Here is a 20,936-nt window from a genome sequence, read left to right on the forward strand (position 1 = left end):
CGGCATCAGCCGGTAACGTTGTACACGAAAATACGAAACCTGGCGGCCACTAGACGAGGCTCTAGAGAGTTCGTATTATCGTGTACAACGTTACCGGCTGATACCGTTGGAATTGATTATTGAAATATATTTTTTTACATCTGTTATTATTAAGCTTTGTACTTAAACGTAGTTTTCTTTCGGCTCTTGCATTTCTCAAAGTTTAAGACCGATATTTTATGTATAAAAAAAGTTCGAACGTTCAAAAAATGTTGAGATTAAGCAAAAAAGATGAAATAATTTTCAGTGAAGTTCCTACAAAAATGCAGTACCTAAACGTACTTTATTGTACTCTTATACATTTCCCAGAAGTTTCAGCTCGATATTTTATTTACAAAAAAAGTTCTTAGGTTCAAAAAAACATTCAGTGAACGGAAAAAGTGATGTCGGTAATATAGGTATTTAGCTGTGTCACATGCCCTTAAAAGTATTGCAATATTTAAATTCTGGCCATTTGAATATTAATGATGAAGGAAATTGAGAAATATTATGTTACGGTTTATTACAGGAGGAGGGGGAGGGTGTTAGATAGGGTATAGAATAATTACGTAATTGAAGTACGGCCCATAATGAACCATCGAACATTTTAGGATATTTAGATATCCCATAATGCTTGATTCTAGCTGGCAAGTTAGTAAGGAAATGTGGTTGTTTTGCATGTAGTTGTGGTGGTTCGTCCAAACCAAAATCTTGTCTGGTTCAGAGGGATGGGAGCATCGAACAACATTGTCATTCCTTCGATACAAGCAGGCAAAGCACAAAATTAGTTCAACAAAACAGGTAAAACACGATTCCATCGATAAGAAAGACACGAGACTGTCTTGACTTTTGTTCAATCAGGGTAGCCGCAGGCCAGGGAAAACCTGGAAATCAGGGAATTTTTTTGGTCAGGGAAAGTCAGGAATTTTGAAAAAAATAATTACAAATATCAGGGAATTTTTGACACTTTTTTTTTGTTTTAAATAAAAAGAACACTTTTGCTACTCCTCTGTCAATAAATTAATCAATGGGTTAGTCACTATTGAATTTAGGTATTTATCTATTTTTGAATTCTCTTGAATTAATTTGAAGGAATTTCAAAGGATTTTAAAAGGATTTAACACAATTTTCATGTGGTTTTGAAACATTTTCTACAATTTCCGAAAGTATGGAACCATTAAGGATTTTCAAATATTTCAAGGTATTTACAAATATTTTATAGAATTTAAAAGAATCTAGGATATTTTCAGAGATTCCAAAGAATTTCGAGTGGATTTTAATAATTTGAATGAATTTTAAAGTGTTTAAAAGATTTCTGGATATTTAAAAAAATTGCAAGAGATTTTAAGAGATTTCTAAGGATTTTAAATATATTAGAGAATTTTTAATAATTTCAAGGAATTGTCAAGAGCTTTGAACAATTTCAAAGGATTTCAAAATATTTCAAACGATTTGGAATATTTTAGGTTACTGTTTTAAAATATTCCAAGGAATTTTTAATAGATCTGTGATTCCAAAGTATTTTTTTGAATTCCAAGGAATATTCAAGAGCTGTAAAAAATTCCAAGGAATGTTAAATTATCTTAAATATTTTGGGGTGTTTTAAAATATTCCAAGGAATTTTCAATAGTTTAAGATAATTTGAAGGGATTCTAAAGTATTAAAAAAATTCAAAGTTATTTTGAAGACCTTTAAAAATTGTTGAGGAATTTCAAAGGATTTAAAATATTTAATGGTATTTAATAAGATTGCAACGAATTTTTAATAGATTTCAATATTCTGAAAAGATTCCGAAGTATTTTTTTAAATTCCAAGGAATATTCAAGAGCTGTAAAAAATTCCAAGGAATGTTAAATTATCTTAAATATTTTGGGGTGTTTTAAAATATTCCAAGGAATTTTCAATAGTTTTAGATAATTTGAAGGGATTCTAAAGTATTAAAAAAATTCAAAGTTATTTTGAAGACCTTTAAAAATTGTTGAGGAATTTCAAAGGATTTAAAATATTTAATGGTATTTAATAAGATTGCAACGAATTTTTAATAGATTTCAATATTCTGAAAAGATTCCAAAGTATTTTTTTAAATTCCAAGGAATATTTAAGAGCTGTAAAAAATTTCAAGGAATTTTAAAGGATTTGAAATATTTTAGGATATTCAAAAGACTCTAAGAAATTTGTAATAGATTTCCATAATTTGAACAGATTTCAAACAATTTTAAAGATTTAAGATATTTTTCTTAAATTTCAAGGGATTTGAAATATTTTAGGAAATTTTTAATAGAGGATACCTATAGGAAATTTAAAGAGCTTTGAAAAGTTTCTAAGTATTTTAAAAGGTTTCAAAGGATTTGACAGATTTTAAGGTACTTTCAAAGATTCCAAGGATTTTTCGGTTAATTTCAATAATTTTAATGGATTTTGAAGTTTTCTAAAAAAGATTTTAGGGTATTTAAAAAAATTCCAAAGCATTTTCAACAGTTGTAAAAAGTTTCAAGAAATTTCAAAGCATTTGAAATATTTTAGGGTGTTTTAAAAGATTTCAAGGAATTATTAATATATTTAAATAATTTAAAGGGAATCCAAAGTATTTTTAAAAATTCTGAGGAATTTTTAAAAGCTTTAAAAAATGTCAAAGAAATTTAAATATTTTAAGGTATTTTAAAAGATTCCAAGGAATTTTTAAGAGTTGCAAATATTTTCCAGGAATTTTAAGGGATTTGAAATATCCTAGGAAAGTTTAAATAGAGGATACATATAGGAAATTTAATTTCAGTAATTTAAATGGATTTTTTTTTTTTTTTAATTTTAGTGTATTGTACAAAATTCCAAAGAATTTTCAAGAGTTGTAAAAAGTTTCAAGAAATTTCAAAGGATTTGAGATATTTTACGGTGTTTTAAAAGATTTCAAGGAATTATTAATAGATTTAAATAATTTGAAGGGAAACCAAAGTACTTAAAAAATTTTAAGAGCTTTAAAAAATGTCAAAAAATTTTTAATATTTCAAGATATTTTAAAAGATTCCAATGAATTTTCAAGAGATGAAAAAGTTTCCATGAATTTCAAAGGATTTGAAATATTTTAGAGTGTTTAAAAATATTTCAAGGAATTTCTGATAGATTTAAATTATTTAAAGGGATTCAAAAGTATTTACAAAAATTCCAAGAAATTTTCAAGAGTTCTAACAAATTTCAAAGAATTTTAATGAATTAAAAATATTTTAAGGTATTTTTAAATACTTTCAAAAAGTTTCAAGGGATTTCAACAGATTTTAATGTATTTTTAATAAAGAATACCTAAGAAATTTAAAGAGATTAAAAAATTTTCAAGATATTTCAAAACTTTTAACAGAATTGAACAGATTTTTTATACTTCCAAAGATTCCAAGGAATTTTCATTTGATTTAAATGATTTGAATAGATTTAAAAGGACTTTTGAATAGTTTTTAATTATTTGAAGGGATTCCAAATGATTGGAAATATTTAAGAGTTTCTTCAAAAAATTTCAGGAATTTAAAAAGCTTTCAAAAGTTTCAAGGAGTTTTAAAATATTTTAAGGAATTTGAAATATTTTAGGGTATCTTGAAATATACGAAACAAATTTAAAGAACTTCCAAATGTTTCAAGATATTTCAAAACAATTTAATGAATTTGAAAGTTGTTAGGATATTTTCAAAGCAATAATTTTAAGGGATTTTAAAAGATTTAAAAATTTGTCGGGTGTTTTGAATAATTCCAAGGAATTTTCAAGAGCCTTAAAAAATTTTAAGGGATTTAAAAGAATTTGGAATATTTTAGGGTGTTTTAAAAAATTCTTGATCTCACTGATTTTCTTGAAACAAATTTCAAATATTCAACTCATTTTGAAGGATTTAAAATATTTTAGGGTATTTAAAAATATCTCAAGAAATTTTGAATTGATTTTAATAATTTTCCGGAATTTTAAAGCATTTGAAATATATTGGCGTGTTTTGAAAAATTCCAAGTTTTTTTCGAGATTTTATTGAGTTTAAGGGATTTAAAAGAATTTTCTTGTACTTTTAAATAATTTCGGAGAAATTGCAACGATTTTACAGAATCTTTAAGGTTTTAAAATATTAAAAAAATATTTCAAGGGATTTTATAAGATTTCCGGGGATTTCAATGATTTTCAGAGATTTTAAAAGCTTGCAAGGTATTATAATATATTTTCCAGGATTTGAGGAAATATCGTCAGATTTAATGTAATTTATACAAGATTTTGTACTATTTTAATAGATTTCAAAGGATTTATTCATAAGAAGTGAGGAATTTTGTTAGGTTTCAAAAAGATATAAAGATTTTCAAATATTGTTTGCAATTCATTTAAATAAATTTTGAATTGACCCTGAATTCTTATTACTTTATCCTGAATTATCTTAATTTCTTTGGAATTTACATGAATTATTCTAAATTCACTCATTTTTACTTAATTCAATGTATTTTTTATTGGTTTTATTAAAATTCTACTTGAAATCTTTTACAACTTAGCAAATGCAATTAATTTTATCATATTTTTTAATTGTTTCCAATTTTAGTGAAATCAATTAAATTTAAACCAAAATTTAAATTCTTTTGAATTTCACTTAAATTGTTTTTACGTCTTATGAATCAAATTATTTGATCAAATTTCGTTGCATCGTTTGCAATTCTTTTTTTTTGTAGCAGCGCTGAAAATAATAAATTAAATATTTATAAATTTAAATAAAAAATTATTCTATTCTATTTTTTGAAAGATTGTACATTAAAAATGTTGGAAAAATAGAATTTTCGTCTTAAAATATTAATGGTCGGGGAAAAGAAAAAATTTGGCAAGAAAAAATCAGGTAATATCGAAAATGAAGTTTTGCGGCCACCCTGGTTCAATAACATTCATTATAATAATTTGTATGAGTCGATTTTAGAATAAAGTAATTTAAAATTGTTAGAAACATTTACATTATTTAAAGATAGTCATCTCAGTATATTTTTTTTTTCGAGTTTTTATCATAAAAATGAAGTAGGAGTCTATACTTCTTAGAATCTGCTACACAAGAAGCCTAGGCAATAGCCCAATGAATCTTACTACATTTATGGTTTCTTTGATCTTCAATAATAAAGAAATCAATAATATGAAGTGTAAGTAGATAGATATTTGAGCAGCTTATGCCTCGTTCTTTTCCTGTGACACTTTCTTTACTATAATAAGACCTGGAAGAGAGTGTATCCTTTCATGAGAAAACGCTGTTTAATAAAGGTAATATACAAATTTTTTAATACATCTCTTCACTCGCAACCACTTCATCAATTTTTTTTTTTGCGAAGCTCTAAAGTAATCGAGGCTTTTTTATTTGAAAGTATTACTAATTTTAAAATATAGTAGGACTTGTTTTACCTTACATTATTTTTTTTTAGCGTAGGAAAATTAAAAGGAAATGATTATAATTAAATTGTGTTTGAAATGTGTCAAGACGTTGTTGAGATTGTGTATTTTTTAGGCTCCGTACGGGCGTTGGAATTGGGAAAAATCTTCAGAGTCAGAATAGAGAGAGCTCGTTGGCGTCCACAGTCGGCATGAGCCATCAGCAAGCTAGCGACGAACGAATTACTCTCATTGTCGATAATACAAGGCAAGTTAAAATTAAATAAATATCTAAATGAAAAATATTTTATTTTTATATTAATATTTTATTTTATTTTATATTTTTTAATTAAATTCGTTTTTTGTTTGATCTTCAAAATTTCACGATTTTTTGAATTTTGAAAATTCAAATAATTGTTTGAAAATTGCTGTATTTTGTTGAAACTTTCTCTTTGGTGGTAGAATATTAATCTTCTTGGTGACCAATTCACCTTTATGGTTGAAAATTCAACAGACTAAAAATTTTATTAAAAATTAGAATATTTTGTTGCAAATTCATGTATTTTCTTAAAAATTATTCTTTGTTATAAAATTAATTTTTGAATTGAAATTTCATTTTTTTTTGTTAAAAATTAGTTTTTTTTTCTTGAAAATTAGTTTTTAAACTAAAAATTGATTTAAATTTGTTGTCAAAACTTTTTTTCATAGACATTTAATCTTGTTGGTAAAAAATTCATTTTTTTTTGTTGAAAATTTAACTATTTGTTTGAAAAATTGTTTTTTTTTTTTAGAAAATTAAACTTTCTGATTGCAAATTCCATTAAAAATTAAAATATTTGGTTAAAATGTATGTAGTTTGTTAAAAATGATTCTTTTTGGTAAACAATTAGTTTTTTCTTGAAAATTAATCTTTTTGATTAAAACTTAAACTATTTTATTGAAAATTTATTTTATTTGGTTAAAAACTTATTTCTCGAACTTAAAATTGAACTATTCCATTTTTTGTTGAAAATTTGTCTTTTTTTTGTAGTAATATCATTTTTTTTAGTTGAAAATTCAACTGCTAGGTTAAAATTTCCATGAAAAATTAAAATATATGGATGAAAATTCATGTATTTAATTAATACGTATTCATTTTTGGTAGAAAATGAATATGTTTGGTTAAAATTTCATTTTTTTGTTTGTTGAAAATTATTTTTTGATCTGAAAATTCAACTAATAGTTTGAAAATTGCTGTATTTTGTTGAAACTTTCTCTTTTGCGGTAGAATATTAATCTTCTCGGTGACCAATTCAACTTTATGGATAAAAATTCAACAGCTTAAAAAATTTATTAAAAATTAGAATATTTTGTTGCAAATTCATGTATTTTCTTAAAAATGATCCTTTTTTGGTATAAAATTAATTTTTGAATTGAAATTTCATTTTTTTGTTAAAAATTAGTTTTTTTATTGAAAATTAGTTTTTAAACTAAAAATTGATTTAAATTTGTTGTCAAAACTTTTTTTCATAGACATTTAATCTTGTTGGTAAAAAATTCATTTTTTTTGTTGAAAATTTAACTATTTGTTTGAAAAATTGTTTTTTTTTTTTAGAAAATTAAACTTTCTGATTGCAAATTCCATTAAAAATTAAAATATTTGGATAAAATGTATGTATTTTGTTAAAAATGATTCTTTTTGGTAAACAATTAGTTTTTTCTTGAAAATTAATCTTTTTGATTAAAACTTAAACTGTTTTATTGAAAATTTATTTTATTTGGTTAAAAACTTATTTCTCGAACTTAAAATTGAACTATTCTATTTTTTGTTGAAAATTTGTCTTTTTTTTGTAGCAATATCATTTTTTTAGTTGAAAATTCAACTGTTAGGTTAAAATTTCCATTAAATATTAAAATATATGGAGGAAAATTCATGTATTTTATTAATACGTATTCATTTTTGGTAGAAAATGAATCTTTTTGGTTAAAATTTCATTTTTTTGTTTGTTGAAAATTATTTTTTAACTGAAAATTCAACTGTTTGAAAATTGCTGTGTTTAGTTAAAACTTTCTCTTTTACGGTAGAATATTAATCTTCTCGGTGACCAATTCACCTTTATGGTTGAAAATTTTACAGGTTCAAAATGTTATTAAAAATTACAATATTTTTTTGCAAATTCATGTATTTTCTTAAAAATTATTCTTTTTGGTATAAAATTAATTTTTGAATTGAAATTTCATTTTTTGTTGTTGAAAATTAGTTTTTTTTTATTGAAAATTAGTTTTTTAAACTAAAAATTGATTTAAATTTGTTGTAGAAACTTTTTTTCATAAACATTTAGTCTTGTTGGTAAAAAATTCATTTTTTGCGTTAAACATTTAACTATTTGTTTGAAAAATTGTTATTTTTTTTTAGAAAATTAAACTTTTTGTTTGACAATTTTTCTTTTAGTAGGAAATTAAACTTTTTGATTGCAAATTCCATTAAAAATTAAAATATTTGGTTAAAATGTATGTATTTTGTTAAAAATGATTCTTTTTGGTAAACAATTAGTTTTTTATTGAAAATTAATCTTTTTAACTACTCCCTGTTTCGTCAACATTTTTTAATGGGCATTTAATATTTTTGATTGAAAATTAATCTTTTTGATTAAAACTTAAACTATTTTATTGAAAATTTATTTTATTTGGTTAAAAACTTATTTCTCGAACTTAAAATTGAACTATTATATTTTTTGTTGAAAATTGGTCTTTTTTTTTGTAACAATATCATTTTTTTAGTTGAAAATTCAACTGTTAGATTAAAATTTCCATTAAATATTAAAATATATGAATGAAAATTCATGTATTTTATTAATACGTATTCATTTTTGGTAGAAAATGAATTTTTTTGGTTAAAATTTTATTTTTTTGTTTGTTGAAAATTATTTTTTAAATTGAAAATTCAATTAATTGTTTGAAAATTTCTGTATTTTGTTGAAACTTTCTCTTTTACGGTAGAATATTAATCTTCTGGGTAACCAATTCACCTTTATGGTTGAAAATTCAACAGATTCAAAATGTTATTAAAAATTACAATATTTTTTGGCAAATTCATGTATTTTCTTAAAAATTATTCTTTTTTGTTATAAAATTAATTTTTAAATTGACATTTCATTTTTTGTTGTTGAAAATATACATTTAATCTTGTTGGTAAAAAATTCATTTTTTTTGTTGAAAATTTAAATATTTGTTTGAAAAATTGTTGTTTTTTTTTTCAGAAAATTATACTAATTAGTTGAAAATGTGTCTTTTAGTAGAAAATTAAACTTTCTGATTGCAAATTCCATTAAAAATTAAAATATTTGGTTAAAATGTATGTATTTTGTTAAAAATTATTCTTTTTGGCTAACAATTAGTTTTTTATTGAAAATTAATCTTTTTAAATATTCCCTTTTTCGTCAAAATTTTTTTAAGGGCATTTAATATTATTGATTGAAAATTAATCTTTTTGATTAAAACTTAAACTATTTTATTGAAAATTTATTTTATTTGGTTAAAAACTTATTTCTCGAACTTAAAATTGAACTAATCTATTTTTTGTTGAAAATTTATCTTAGTTGAAAATTAGCTTTTTTGATTGAAAATTAATTTTTCGTTAAAAATTAAATTATTATATTTTTTGTTGAAACTTTACATGTTTTAGATTAAAATCCATCTGTTTTTTTTTTAAATTTGTGTTTTTTTGGTAGAAAATTCATTTTCTGGTTATAAATTAATTTTTTGATTAAAGATCTGTCATTCCAGTTAAAAATTCATTTCTTTGGTTGAAAGATACAAAAATTTGTTTTTTGTTTCTTGTTGAAAATGATGTTTTTATTAAAAATGTAGCTATTTCAATTTTGCTAGAAAATTGATCCTTTTCAGTTGAAAACTCACTTATTTTGTTATAAACTCGTTTTTTGTAGTCGAAAATTCAATTATTTTGGTTTAAAAAAACGTATTTCTGGGTTTTAAATTCGTTTTTATGACTTGAAAACTCAACATTTTGGACGACCTTCTTTTCTATATTGATTGAAAAATCTTTCATTGTTGAAGATTAGACCCTTCTGTTGAAAATTGGTATTTTTTGGTTTAATTTAACAGTTTTTCATTGAAAATTTAACAAAATTTTGGAAATATCAAGTATTACACTTTTTGTTGAGAATTCATTTCTTACATCAAAGATTCATCAGTTTGATTGAAAATTTAACTATTTTATTGAAAATTCCGTTTTTATCGGTTCAAAATTAATGATTTTAACTGAGAATGTAATCATAAAATTTTTAATGAATAAATTTTAATCAACTGAAACTCAATTCTTTATTATGTGTGTATATAAAATTGAATAACAATGATTTTTCATTTGTAAAACCAGCTTTATATTAGTTTATTTAACTTTTTTATATAATTTTCTTAACTCAAAAGTTAATTATTTAATTTTTGGTTGAATATTGATCGTTTTTAGTAGAGAATTTAAGTATAAGGTTGAAAATTGATGTATTTTGTTGGAAATTTAACATTTTCTTTCCAATTTTGTCCATCTCTTGATTAAAAAAAAACTTTCTTAGTTGAAAAAATTAAAATCTTTTTTACCATTGTTCAGGGTGATCGGGATACTGGGAATTTTTTTAGACCGGGAAAAACCGGGAAATGACAATGAATTTTTTTTTGACCGGGAATTTTACAAATTTGTAAAAGAAACATCTGTTCACGTTCGATTTTAACAGTTTAAAGGTAATTAGTGGAATTGTTATGTTTTCCAATTATGATATTATTTAGCTTACAATGCGTAATTAAAAAATTTTTTATTTTAAAAATGTTCCATTTCAAATTTTTATTTCTAAGCTTACGTTTTCAATTTAAAGAATTTTTAAATACTTTCTTTAAGACTTGAAAAAAATGAAAAATAAAAGCCTCTGATGTTGAAAATTTTGGATAAAAAACATTTCTATTTAATTTATGCGTACTTTAAGTAATAAAAAGTGAACAAAAACGATTTAACCAAACGATTTTAAACCAGTTTTTAAATTTAAGAATTTTCAGATTTTAACGTTAAAACTTAAAAGGGTTCAATTTAAAAGTCTTAATCATTAAACAAATGTGAAAGTTTGACTGCTAGTTTATAAACTATTTTCAACTTAAAAATAACTTCATAATAATATATTCTTAATTAAAGGATTTTATTAAATTTAAAATAATGTTTTAGTCTGAAATATTAAATTTTTAACACATTCAATTTGAAATTTTTAATGAAAAAAAAGATCAATTATTGAATACTTAGCAATATTTGAATTTTTATTCGCCACAAGTAAATTGAAACCAAATATTTAAAAGTAAAGAATCTTTAACTGAATTGTTTGACAAAGAAATCCTGGAATCTTTAAAATTTCGAAGAGCCTTTAAACTTTGAAAGTTACAATTTTAATTGTTGTATTGAAAATGCTTAATTTGTAAGTGAAATTTAAAAATTTTGATGTATAATTTACAAATGAACATTTGTAGAAAAAATTTGAGTCATTTTAAAAGAGAATCTTTTTTGAAAATTTTGTTTAAATCTTTGCAAAAAATTTTAAATATGATCTTAAAATGATTTTTTAAATTAAAAAGTTATTTTTAATTTTTCTAGGGATCTTAAGAAAATGTTTTTATTCTTCTGAAGCCTTTCACAATTCTTGAAAAGAATCTAAATTTTTTTCAATCTGCGAAAATCTACATTTTGTAGAAAAAATTCAATTAATTTTGACAGATATTTAGAAGTTCTGAAAAAATTTCCAAAATAATTTTAAATTTAAAACCAATTTAAAACAACTTCTAGATTTCTCAAGATTTTGAAATAAAATTTTGAAGCTTGCCAAGGATGTTTAAACTATTTAAAAACAAAATAAATGAATTCCCAATTTAAGAAGTATTCACTTTAAAAAATTTCAATTTTTCAATATTTAATGTTTCTAGCTTAAAATTCCTTAAAATTATAAAATTAAAAAAATTTTAAGTTCATTTATTAATTTTTTAATTTAGAGAGTTAAAAATTAGAACGTGGATTTATATTTTTTATATTGAAAAATGCTAGTACGTTCAATTTTATATGCATATTTTATTGAGCATTGAATAAAAAATTTTTTAATTAAAAACTTTTAAATTAAAATTTTAAAAGTTCAAAATTTAACAGTTCCACTTTAAGTGCTTTCATTTAAAGCTGAGTTTTTATTACCGTAAGTGCAAAATTTTGTAGCTTTAGTGTTCCATTTTTTTAATTTCATTGACTGTGAAAAATGTTTGCGAAGCGGGAAAAAAACCGGGAAATAACCGGGAATTTACATTTTTCGTTTAAAATTCATCATTTTTTTATAAAAAAACAACGGCTTGGTTAAAAATTCAAGGATTTTTTAAAAAAGTTATCCTTTTTGGTTGAAAAATAAACTGTTTTGTCGAAAAATCGTCTTTTTGGGATGAAAATTCAACTATTTTTATAGAAAATTTACTTTTTGATTAAAATTCATATGTTTGATCAAAAATTCCACATTTTTGTTAACAAGTCACTCTTTTTGGTCAAAAATTTAATTCTTTTGTTGAAAATTAAACCATTTTGTTGTAAATTTACTTCTTGTTTAAAATTTATATTTTATTAAAAAGTCAACTGAACATTTTTTTAAATGAAAATTCAACTTTTTTTTTAATTTAAAAATTCATCTATTTTAGCAAAAACTTTTTTTTTATATATAAAATTCAACTGTTTGGTTGAAAATTGATGTTCTATGCTTGAGAATTAAACTATTTTGTTTGAAAATTTTATTTGAGAAATTAAAAAAAAAGTAATTTTCTTTGTTAAGAAATCCATTTATAAATATGTCTAAGACTTCTAAAACTGATCTTTTTTAATTGAAAATTCAACTGCATGGGTAAAAGTTGAACTACTTTGTTAAATTTTTTTAATGAAGGTTTATCTGTTTGGCTGAACATTTAACTATTCTGTTAAAAATTAATTTTTTTGCTTAAATTTGACAATTCTAGGTTTTAAAATTCATTTTGTTTTGTATGAAAGACCATATTTTGTTGTTGTTGAAATTTTACTTATGACACTTTCTTAGAGAATTCATCTTTTTAGATTGAAAATTCAATTATTTTGTTGAAAATTGAATCAGTTTGTTAAAAATTCAAGTATTTTGTTTAAAAGCTATCTTTTATGGTAGAAGCCTCTTTTTTAATAAATAAATTTTAAAAAATGCTTCTACCATAAAAGATGGCTTTTCAAGAATTGTGAAAGGCTTTAGAAGAATAAAAACATTTTCTTAAGATTCCTAGGAAAATTAAAAATAACTTTTTATTTTGAAAAATCATTTTAAGATAATATTTAAAAATTTTTCAAAGATTTAAACAAAATTTTCAAAAAAGATTCTTTTTCAAAATGACTCAAATTTTTTCTACAAATGTTAATTTGTAAATTATACATCAAAATTTAAAAATTTCACTTACAAATTAAGCATTTTTAAATACAACAATTAAAATTGTAACTTTCAAAGTTTAAAGGCTCTTCGAAATTTTAAAGATTCCAGGATTTCTATGTCAAACAATTCAGTTAAAGATTCTTTACTTTTAATATTTCAGACTAAAACATTATTTTAAATTTAATAAAATCCTTTAATTAAGAATACATTATTATGGAGTTATTTTTAAGTTGAAAATAGTTTATAAACTACCAGTCAAACTTTCACATTTGTTTAATGACTAAGACTTTCAAATTGAACCAGTTTAAGTTTTAACGTTAAAATCTGAAAATTCTTAAATTTTAAACTGGTTTAAAATCGTTTTGTCAAATCGTTTTTGTTCACTTTTTATTACTTAAAGTACAGATAATTAACAAAAAAATTATTGATTAACCAGATAAAAAGGTTTTTTATCCAAAATTTTCAACATCAGAGGCTTTTATTTTTCATTTTTTCAAGTCTTAAAGAAAGCATTTAAAAATTTTTTTAATTAAAATTGTAAACTTAGAAATAAAAATTTGAAATGGAAAATTGTTTAAATAACAATTTTTTGAATTATGCATTGTAAGCTAAATAATACCATAATTGGAAAACGTAACAATTCAACTAATTATTTAAAAAATGTTAAAATCGAACGTGAACATATTTTTTTTTCTACAAATTTGTAAAATTCCCTGCACAATGGTAAAAAAGATTTTAATTTTTATTCTAAAACTGTTAAATTCAACCAAAAAAGACGACTTTCAGCATGAGTTGAATTTTCAACTAAGAAAGTTTTTTTAAATAAAAAGATGGACAAAATTGGAAACAAAATGCTGAATTTTCAACAAAATACATGAATTTTCAACCTTATAGTTAAATTTTCTAGTAAAAACTATCAATATTCAACCAAAAATTAAATAATTAATTTTGGAGTTAAAAAAATTAATTTCGAACCAAAAAAGAAACTAATTCTCAACAAAATAGTAAAATAAAGGAATATAAAGCTGGTTTTATAAATGAAAAATCATTGTTATTCAATTTTATATACACACATAATGAAGAATTGAGTTTCAGTTGATTAAAATTTATTTATTAAAAATTTTATGATTACATTCTCAGTAAAAATCATTAATTTTGAACCGAAAAAAACGGAATTTTAAATAAAATAGTTAAATTTTCAACCATACTGATGAATCTTTGATGTAAAAAATGAATTTTCAACAAAAAGTGTAATACTTGATATTTCCAAAATTTTGATAAATTTTCAATGAAAAACTGTTAAATTAAACCAAAAAATACCAATTTTTAACAGAAGGGTGTAATCTTCAACAAAGAAAGATTTTTCAATTAATATAGAAAATAATGTCCAAAATGTTGAGTTTTCAAGTCATAAAAACGAATTAAAAACCCAGAAATACATTTTTTTAACCAAAATAATTGAATTTTCAACTGAAAAGGATCAATTTTTTGGAAAAATTGAAATATCTACATTTTTAGTAAAAACATAATTTTCAACATGAAAAAAACGAATATTTCAAAAACAAATTTTTTTAATTTTCAACCAAAGAAATGAATTTTTAACTGGAATGACACATCTTTAATCAAACAATTAATTTATAACCAGTTAGTACATTTTCAAACCAGAAAATGAATTTTCTACAAAAAAAAGAGAAATTTTCAACAAAACAGATGGATTTTAACGTAATACAGACAAAGATTCAACAAAAAAGTAGAATAATTAAATTTTTAACGAAAAATTAATTTTCAATCAAAAACCTAATTTTAAACCAAAAATATTCATTTTCTACCAAAAATGAATACGTATTAATAAAAGACATGAATTTTCAACCATATTTTAATTTTTAATGGAAATTTTAACCTAATAGTTGAATTTTCAACTAAGAAAATTTTCAACAAAAAATATAATAGTTCAATTTTAAGTTCGAGAAATAAGTTTTTAACAAAATAAAATAAATTTTCAATAAAATAGTTTAAGTTTTAATCAAAAAGATTAATTTTCAATCAAAAATATTAAATGCCCATTAAAAAATGTTGACGAAAAAGGTAATAGTTAAAAAGATTAATTTTCAATAAAAAACTAATTGTTTACCAAAAAGAATCCTTTTTAACAAAATACATACATTTTAACCAAATATTTTAATTTTTATTGGAATTTTCAATCAGAAAGTTTAATTTTCTACTTAAAGACAAATTATCAAACAAAAAGTTTAATTTTCTAAAAAAAAAATAACAATTTTTCAAACAAATAGTTAAATTTTCAACACAAAAAATGAATTTTTTACCAACAAGATTAAATGTCTATGAAAAAAAGTTTCGACAACAAATTTAAATCAATTTTTATTTTAAAAACCAATTTTCAATAAAAAAAATTAATTTTTAACAACAAAAAATGAAATTTTAATTCAAAAATAAATTTTATACCAAAAAAGGATCATTTTTAAGAAAATACATGAATTTGCAACAATATATTCTAATTTTTAATAAAATTTTTAAGCTGTTGAATTTTCAACCATAAAGTTGAATTGGTCACCGAGAAGATTAATATTCTACCGCAAAAGAGAAAGTTTCAACAAAATACAGAAATTTTCAAACAATTAGTTGAATTTTCAGTTTAAAAAAATAATTTTGAACAAACAAAAAAATAAAACTTTAACCAAAAAGATTCATTTTCTACCAAAAATGAATACGTATTAATAAAATACATGAATTTTCATCCATATATTTTAATTTTTAATGGAAATTTTAATCTAACAGTTTGAATTTTCAACTAAAAAAAAATGATATTGCTACAAAAAAAAGACAAATTTTCAACAAAAAATAGAATAGTTCAATTTTAAGTTCGAGAAATAATTTTTTACCCAAATAAAATAAATTTTCAATAAAATAGTTTAAGTTTTAATCAAAAAGATTAGTTTTCAATAAAAAACTAATTGTTTACCAAAAAGAATCCTTTTTAACAAAATACATACATTTTAACCAAATATTTTAATTTTTATTGGAATTTTCAATCAGAAATTTTAATTTTCTACTTAAAGACAAATTTTCAAACAAAAAGTTTAATTTTCTAAAAAAAAATAACAATTTTTCAAACAAATAGTTAAATTTTCAGCACAAAAAAATGAATTTTTTGTATGAAAGACCATATTTTGTTGTTGTTGAAATTTTACTTATGACACTTTCTTAGAGAATTCATCTTTTTAGATTGAAAATTCAATTATTTTGTTGAAAATTGAATCAGTTTGTTAAAAATTCAAGTAATTTATTTAAAAGCCATCTTTTATGGTAGAAGCCTCTTTTTAAATAAATAAATTTAAAAAAATTTTAAATGTATATCTGGAATATTGTTTGATTCCATTTATAAAAGATCCTGTGTTAATATTCATGGCAAAAGAAAAATTGGTAAAGGAAGAGCATGTTTTTGTCTGGAATAAAAAAAAAATTATATTAAGGGCATGTGACACAGCTAAATACCTATATTACCGATCACAGTTTTTCAGTTCACTGAATGTTCTTTTGAATTTAAGAACTTTTTTTTTAAATAAAATATCGAGCTGAAACTTTGGGAAATGTATTACAGTACAATAAAGTACGTTTAGGTACTGCATTTTGGTAGGAACTTCACTGAAAATTATTTTATCTTTTTTCTGAACCTCAACATTTTTTGAACGTTCCAACTTTTTTTATACATAAAATATCAGTCGCAAACTTTGAGAAATGCAAGAACTGAAAGAAAACTACGTTAAAGTACAAAGTTTAATGATAAAAGATGTAAAAAAAAATTTCAACAATCAATTCCAACGGCATCAGCCGGTAACGTTGTACACGATAATACGAACTCTCTAGAGCCTCGTCTAGTGGCCGCCAGGTTTCGTATTTTCGTGTACAACGTTACCGGCTGATGCCGTTGGAATTTTTTGTTGAAATATTTTTTTTTTACATCTTTTATTATTAACCTTTGTACTTTAACGTAGTTTTCTTTCGGCTCTTGCATTGCTCAAAGTTTAAGACCGATATTTTATGTATAAAAAAAGTTGGAACGTTCAAAAAATGTTGAGGTTCAGAAAAAAGATGAAATAATTTTCAGTGAAGTTCCTACCAAAATGCAGTACCTAAACGTAATTTATTGTACACTTATACAATTTCCAAAGTTTCAGCTCGATATTTTATTTACAAAAAAAGTTCTTAGGTTCAAAAAAACATTCAGTGAACTGATAAAGTGAGGTCGGTAATATAGGTATTTAGCTGTGTCACATGCCCTTAAATATGAATGGTGAAATTTAAAAATGCAATTTTTGTTTGAATAAGAGAAAGTATGACCATTAGTGAGATTAATTTTCTATTGGCAGATTCATAATTGATCCAGCACTATTCACAGCTCATCCAAACACGATGCTGGGTCGAATGTTCAGTTCCGGGATTGAATTTGCCCAGCCGAATGAGCGTGGCGAATATGAAGTGGCAGATGGCATATCAGCAATGGTCTTTAGAGCTATTCTCGAATATTATAAGGGAGGGGTTATTCGTTGTCCGCCAACTGTAACAGTTCAAGAATTACGCGAAGCCTGCGATTATCTCCTTGTTCCATTTGACGCCAGCACTGTCAAGTGTCAAAATTTAAGTAAGTTTCTTTCCAATATTTTCACTATTCTGTATAATCAGGACCTTGAAACTCTTGAAAATTCTGAAAATCTTCTTGAATTTTTATACTCACTATTTTACACTTTTTGAGCGATGACACTATTTTAATGATATTTCCAAAAAATGACATTGAAAATTTGTTTTTTTTTTTCTAGAATTTTAATCTTCTTGATTTAAATTTCACCTTTGGTACAAAATCTGAATATTCTATTGAGAATTTACTCTACGTGGGTGAATATCACATTTTTTTACACGAAATTTAATTATTATATTTAAGTTGGAAATTTCTTTAATTGAAAATTTACGTATTATGTTAAAAATGCATCTTTTTGGTATAAAATTATTATTCTTGGTAGAAAATTTACTTTTTTTGTTGAAAATTCGTCTTTTTGGTATAAATTTAATCTTTTTGATTGAAAATTAAAATTTGTTTAAAAATTATTTTTGGATGAAAATTATATTTTTTTGCAGGTTTGAAATAAATTTTTTTAACTAAAAATATAACTTATCTATTTTTTGTTTAAAAATGTATCTTTCAAATGGAAAATTTATGTATTTTGTTGCAAATTTACTTTATCAGGTTGAAAATGAATTTTTTTAGTTTAAAATTCATGTATTTTGTTGTAAAAATGTGTATTTTCGGTATAAATTAAATCTCTTTCCTTTGAAATTAAACAATTTTGTTGAAAACTACTTTTATTTGAACGAAAATTTATTTTTTTGACTGCTAATTGGATTATTCTTAGTCAAAAATGTATAGTTTTTAGTTCAAAATTCAACGTTTTGGTTGAAAATTTATTTTTTCAAGTGAAAAAGTAATGTATTTTGTTGAAATTATATCTTTTTTAGTAGAAAATAAGCCTGCTTGATTAAAAATTCTTTTTTTTTTTTTGTTGAAAATCTATTTTGTTTTTACACGAAATTTAATTATTATATTTCAAGTTTGAAATTTATCTTTACTGAAAAATTTAACTACGTATTTGATTGAAAGTTCATTTAGTTTGGAAAATTCTTTTTATTTTTAGTTAAAAATCAATTTTTTTTTAATTCATAATATAAATATTCCATTTATGGTTAAAAATGATTTTTTTAGTCGAAAATCCATTCCTTTTTATAATATTTCAACTCTTTAGTTGAAAATTTACGTATTATGTTAAAAATACATCTTTTTGGTATAAAATTATTATTCTTGGTAGAAAATTTACTTTTTTTGTTGAAAATTCGTCTTTTTGGTATAAATTTAATCTTTTTGATTGAAAATTAAAATTTGTTTAAAAATTATTTTTTGATGAAAATTATATTTTTTTGCAGGTTTGAAATAAATTTTTTTAACTAAAAATATAACTAATCTATTTTTTGTTTAAAAATGTATCCTTTTAAATATGAAAATTCATGTATTTTGTTTGAAATTTGCCTGTTCAATACAAAATAATTCATTTGGATGAAAAATTCATTTTTTTGGTAGAAAATTTATTTCTTTGATTGAAAATCAAACTATTTTGTTGCAAATTTACTTTATTAGGTTAAAAAGGAATTTTTTTTAGTTCAAAAATTCATGTATTTTGTTGTAAAAATGTGTATTTTCGGTATAAATTAAATCTCTTTCCTTTGAAATTAAACTATTTTGTTGAAAACTACTTTTATTTGAACGATAATGTAATTTTTTGACTGATAAAATTGGATTATTCTTAGTCAAAAAAGTATAGTTTTTAGTTCAAAATTCAACGTTTTGGTTGGAAATTTATTTTTTCAAGTGAAAAAGTAATGTATTTTGTTGAAATTGCATCTTTTTTTAGTAGAAAATAAGCCTGCATGGTTAAAAATTCTTTTTTTGTTGTTGTTGAAAATCTATTTTCTTTTTCTTAATAATTTAACTATTTTTTTGAAAATTCATGTATTTTGTTGCATAATCTTTTGCTAGAAAATTCTTCTTGGTAGAGAATTGATCTCCTTGGTTGAACAACGAATTTATTTGTTGTTAAAAATTCTATTTTTTGTCTAAAATTTTTTTTTTTTAAGCTATAAATTCATGTATTTTGTTTAAAAATCGTCTTCTTGTTAGAAGTTTAATCTTTTTGGTTGAAATTTAATCTCTTGTCCGAAATTTACTTCAGTTGAAATTTTTGTTTTTAAAAATAAACTTTTATTAAAAAGTTATTCTTCAAATTTCAAAATGCATTTTTTTGATTAAAAATTTATTTCTTTGGTTGAAAATGGAAGTATTTCATTTTTTTTAGTGAAGAAATTCTATCTTTTATTTTATTAAAAACTAATATTTTTATATCAAATTATTCGTCGTGGTTGAAAATTCGTCTTTTTGGTTGAAATGATAACTATTTTTTTGAAAATTTATTGTTGCTACTATTCCTTTAGTTTTCTTTTAAAAATATATTTTAAATCCTTCGCTAATTGGTTAAAATAATATGCCCGCCATCTCAAGTAGTTCAATTTTCAACCATAAAGATGCATTTTCAACAGAGCAGATTAATTTTTTAACAAAAAAATATAAATTCTTAACTTTGAAAGAAGTAGCAATTCAACTTTCAAAAAATAAGTCGAATTTTTAACGAAAAATATAATCGTTTATATTTCAATAAAAAAATTTAATTTAAATAAAAAAAAAAAACAGATGGATTTGACCAACAAAAATGAATTTAAAAAAAACAGTTGCATTTCTAATACAAAAAAAAAGTTAAATGTTCAACTCGAGAATGTGAACATTCTACAAAAAAAAAATTAATTTTCAATGAATAAGTTGAATTTTCACTAAAAAAAAAATTGATTTTCACTGAAAAGAGCGAATTCTTAACAACAACAAAAAACTATTTTTTAAATACATTTATGAATCTTGAACCAAGAAAATTAACTTTTAAAAAAGTAGTTCAAGTTTTAACCAACGAGTTGAATTTTTAATGAAAAATTTAATAATAGATATTTCAGCTAAAAATTAATTTAATTAAAAATAAAAAGCAGTTGGATTTAACCAATAAAAATGAATTTTTAACCAAATTTTTTAATCCCAAACCTAGCCAGACTGATTTTCAAACAATTATTCTCAATTTTAAACAAAAAATTGATCTTCTACCAAAAAAAGACGAATTTTTAACAAAATAGGTAAATTTTCAAGCAAACGGTTAAATTTGATAGAAAATTGTTGTATTTTCGAGTCGAAAATATGTATTTTCTGCTAAATTTTTCAATTTTTAACACGAAAATATGAAGTTTTATCAAAAAGAACCAACCAGTTAAATTTTCAATAAAATTGCTCAATTTTCAGTTAAAAGAGCGAATTTTTAACTAGAATTATGAGCCAAGTATTTAAACTTTCTACCAAATTATTCAATTTTTGAACCAAAAATACGAATTTTCTACAAAACAGTTTATTTTCAACAAAAAAATTATTATTTAACCGCAGTAGATTAATTCTTTACTAGGCG

General features: G+C 22.2%; 1 protein-coding gene across 4 annotated transcripts in view; it reads left to right on the forward strand.

The window, feature by feature from the left end:
• LOC117176970 (BTB/POZ domain-containing protein 10) overlaps positions 1-20,936 on the forward strand; it is a 48,216-nt gene that overhangs the window by 15,855 nt on the left and 11,425 nt on the right. For 3 of the 4 annotated variants that reach the window (XM_033367399.1, XM_033367401.1, XM_033367400.1), the window contains exons 3-5: positions 703-819; positions 5,511-5,642; positions 17,208-17,479. In XM_033367399.1, coding sequence (XP_033223290.1) covers positions 703-819; positions 5,511-5,642; positions 17,208-17,479 — 521 coding nt within the window. The remainder of the gene's footprint in view (positions 1-702; positions 820-5,510; positions 5,643-17,207; positions 17,480-20,936) is intronic. The other variant, XM_033367402.1, reaches the window with a different exon arrangement.

Source organism: Belonocnema kinseyi, chromosome 7, assembly GCF_010883055.1.
Source record: "Belonocnema kinseyi isolate 2016_QV_RU_SX_M_011 chromosome 7, B_treatae_v1, whole genome shotgun sequence".
NCBI lineage: Eukaryota > Metazoa > Arthropoda > Insecta > Hymenoptera > Cynipidae > Belonocnema > Belonocnema kinseyi.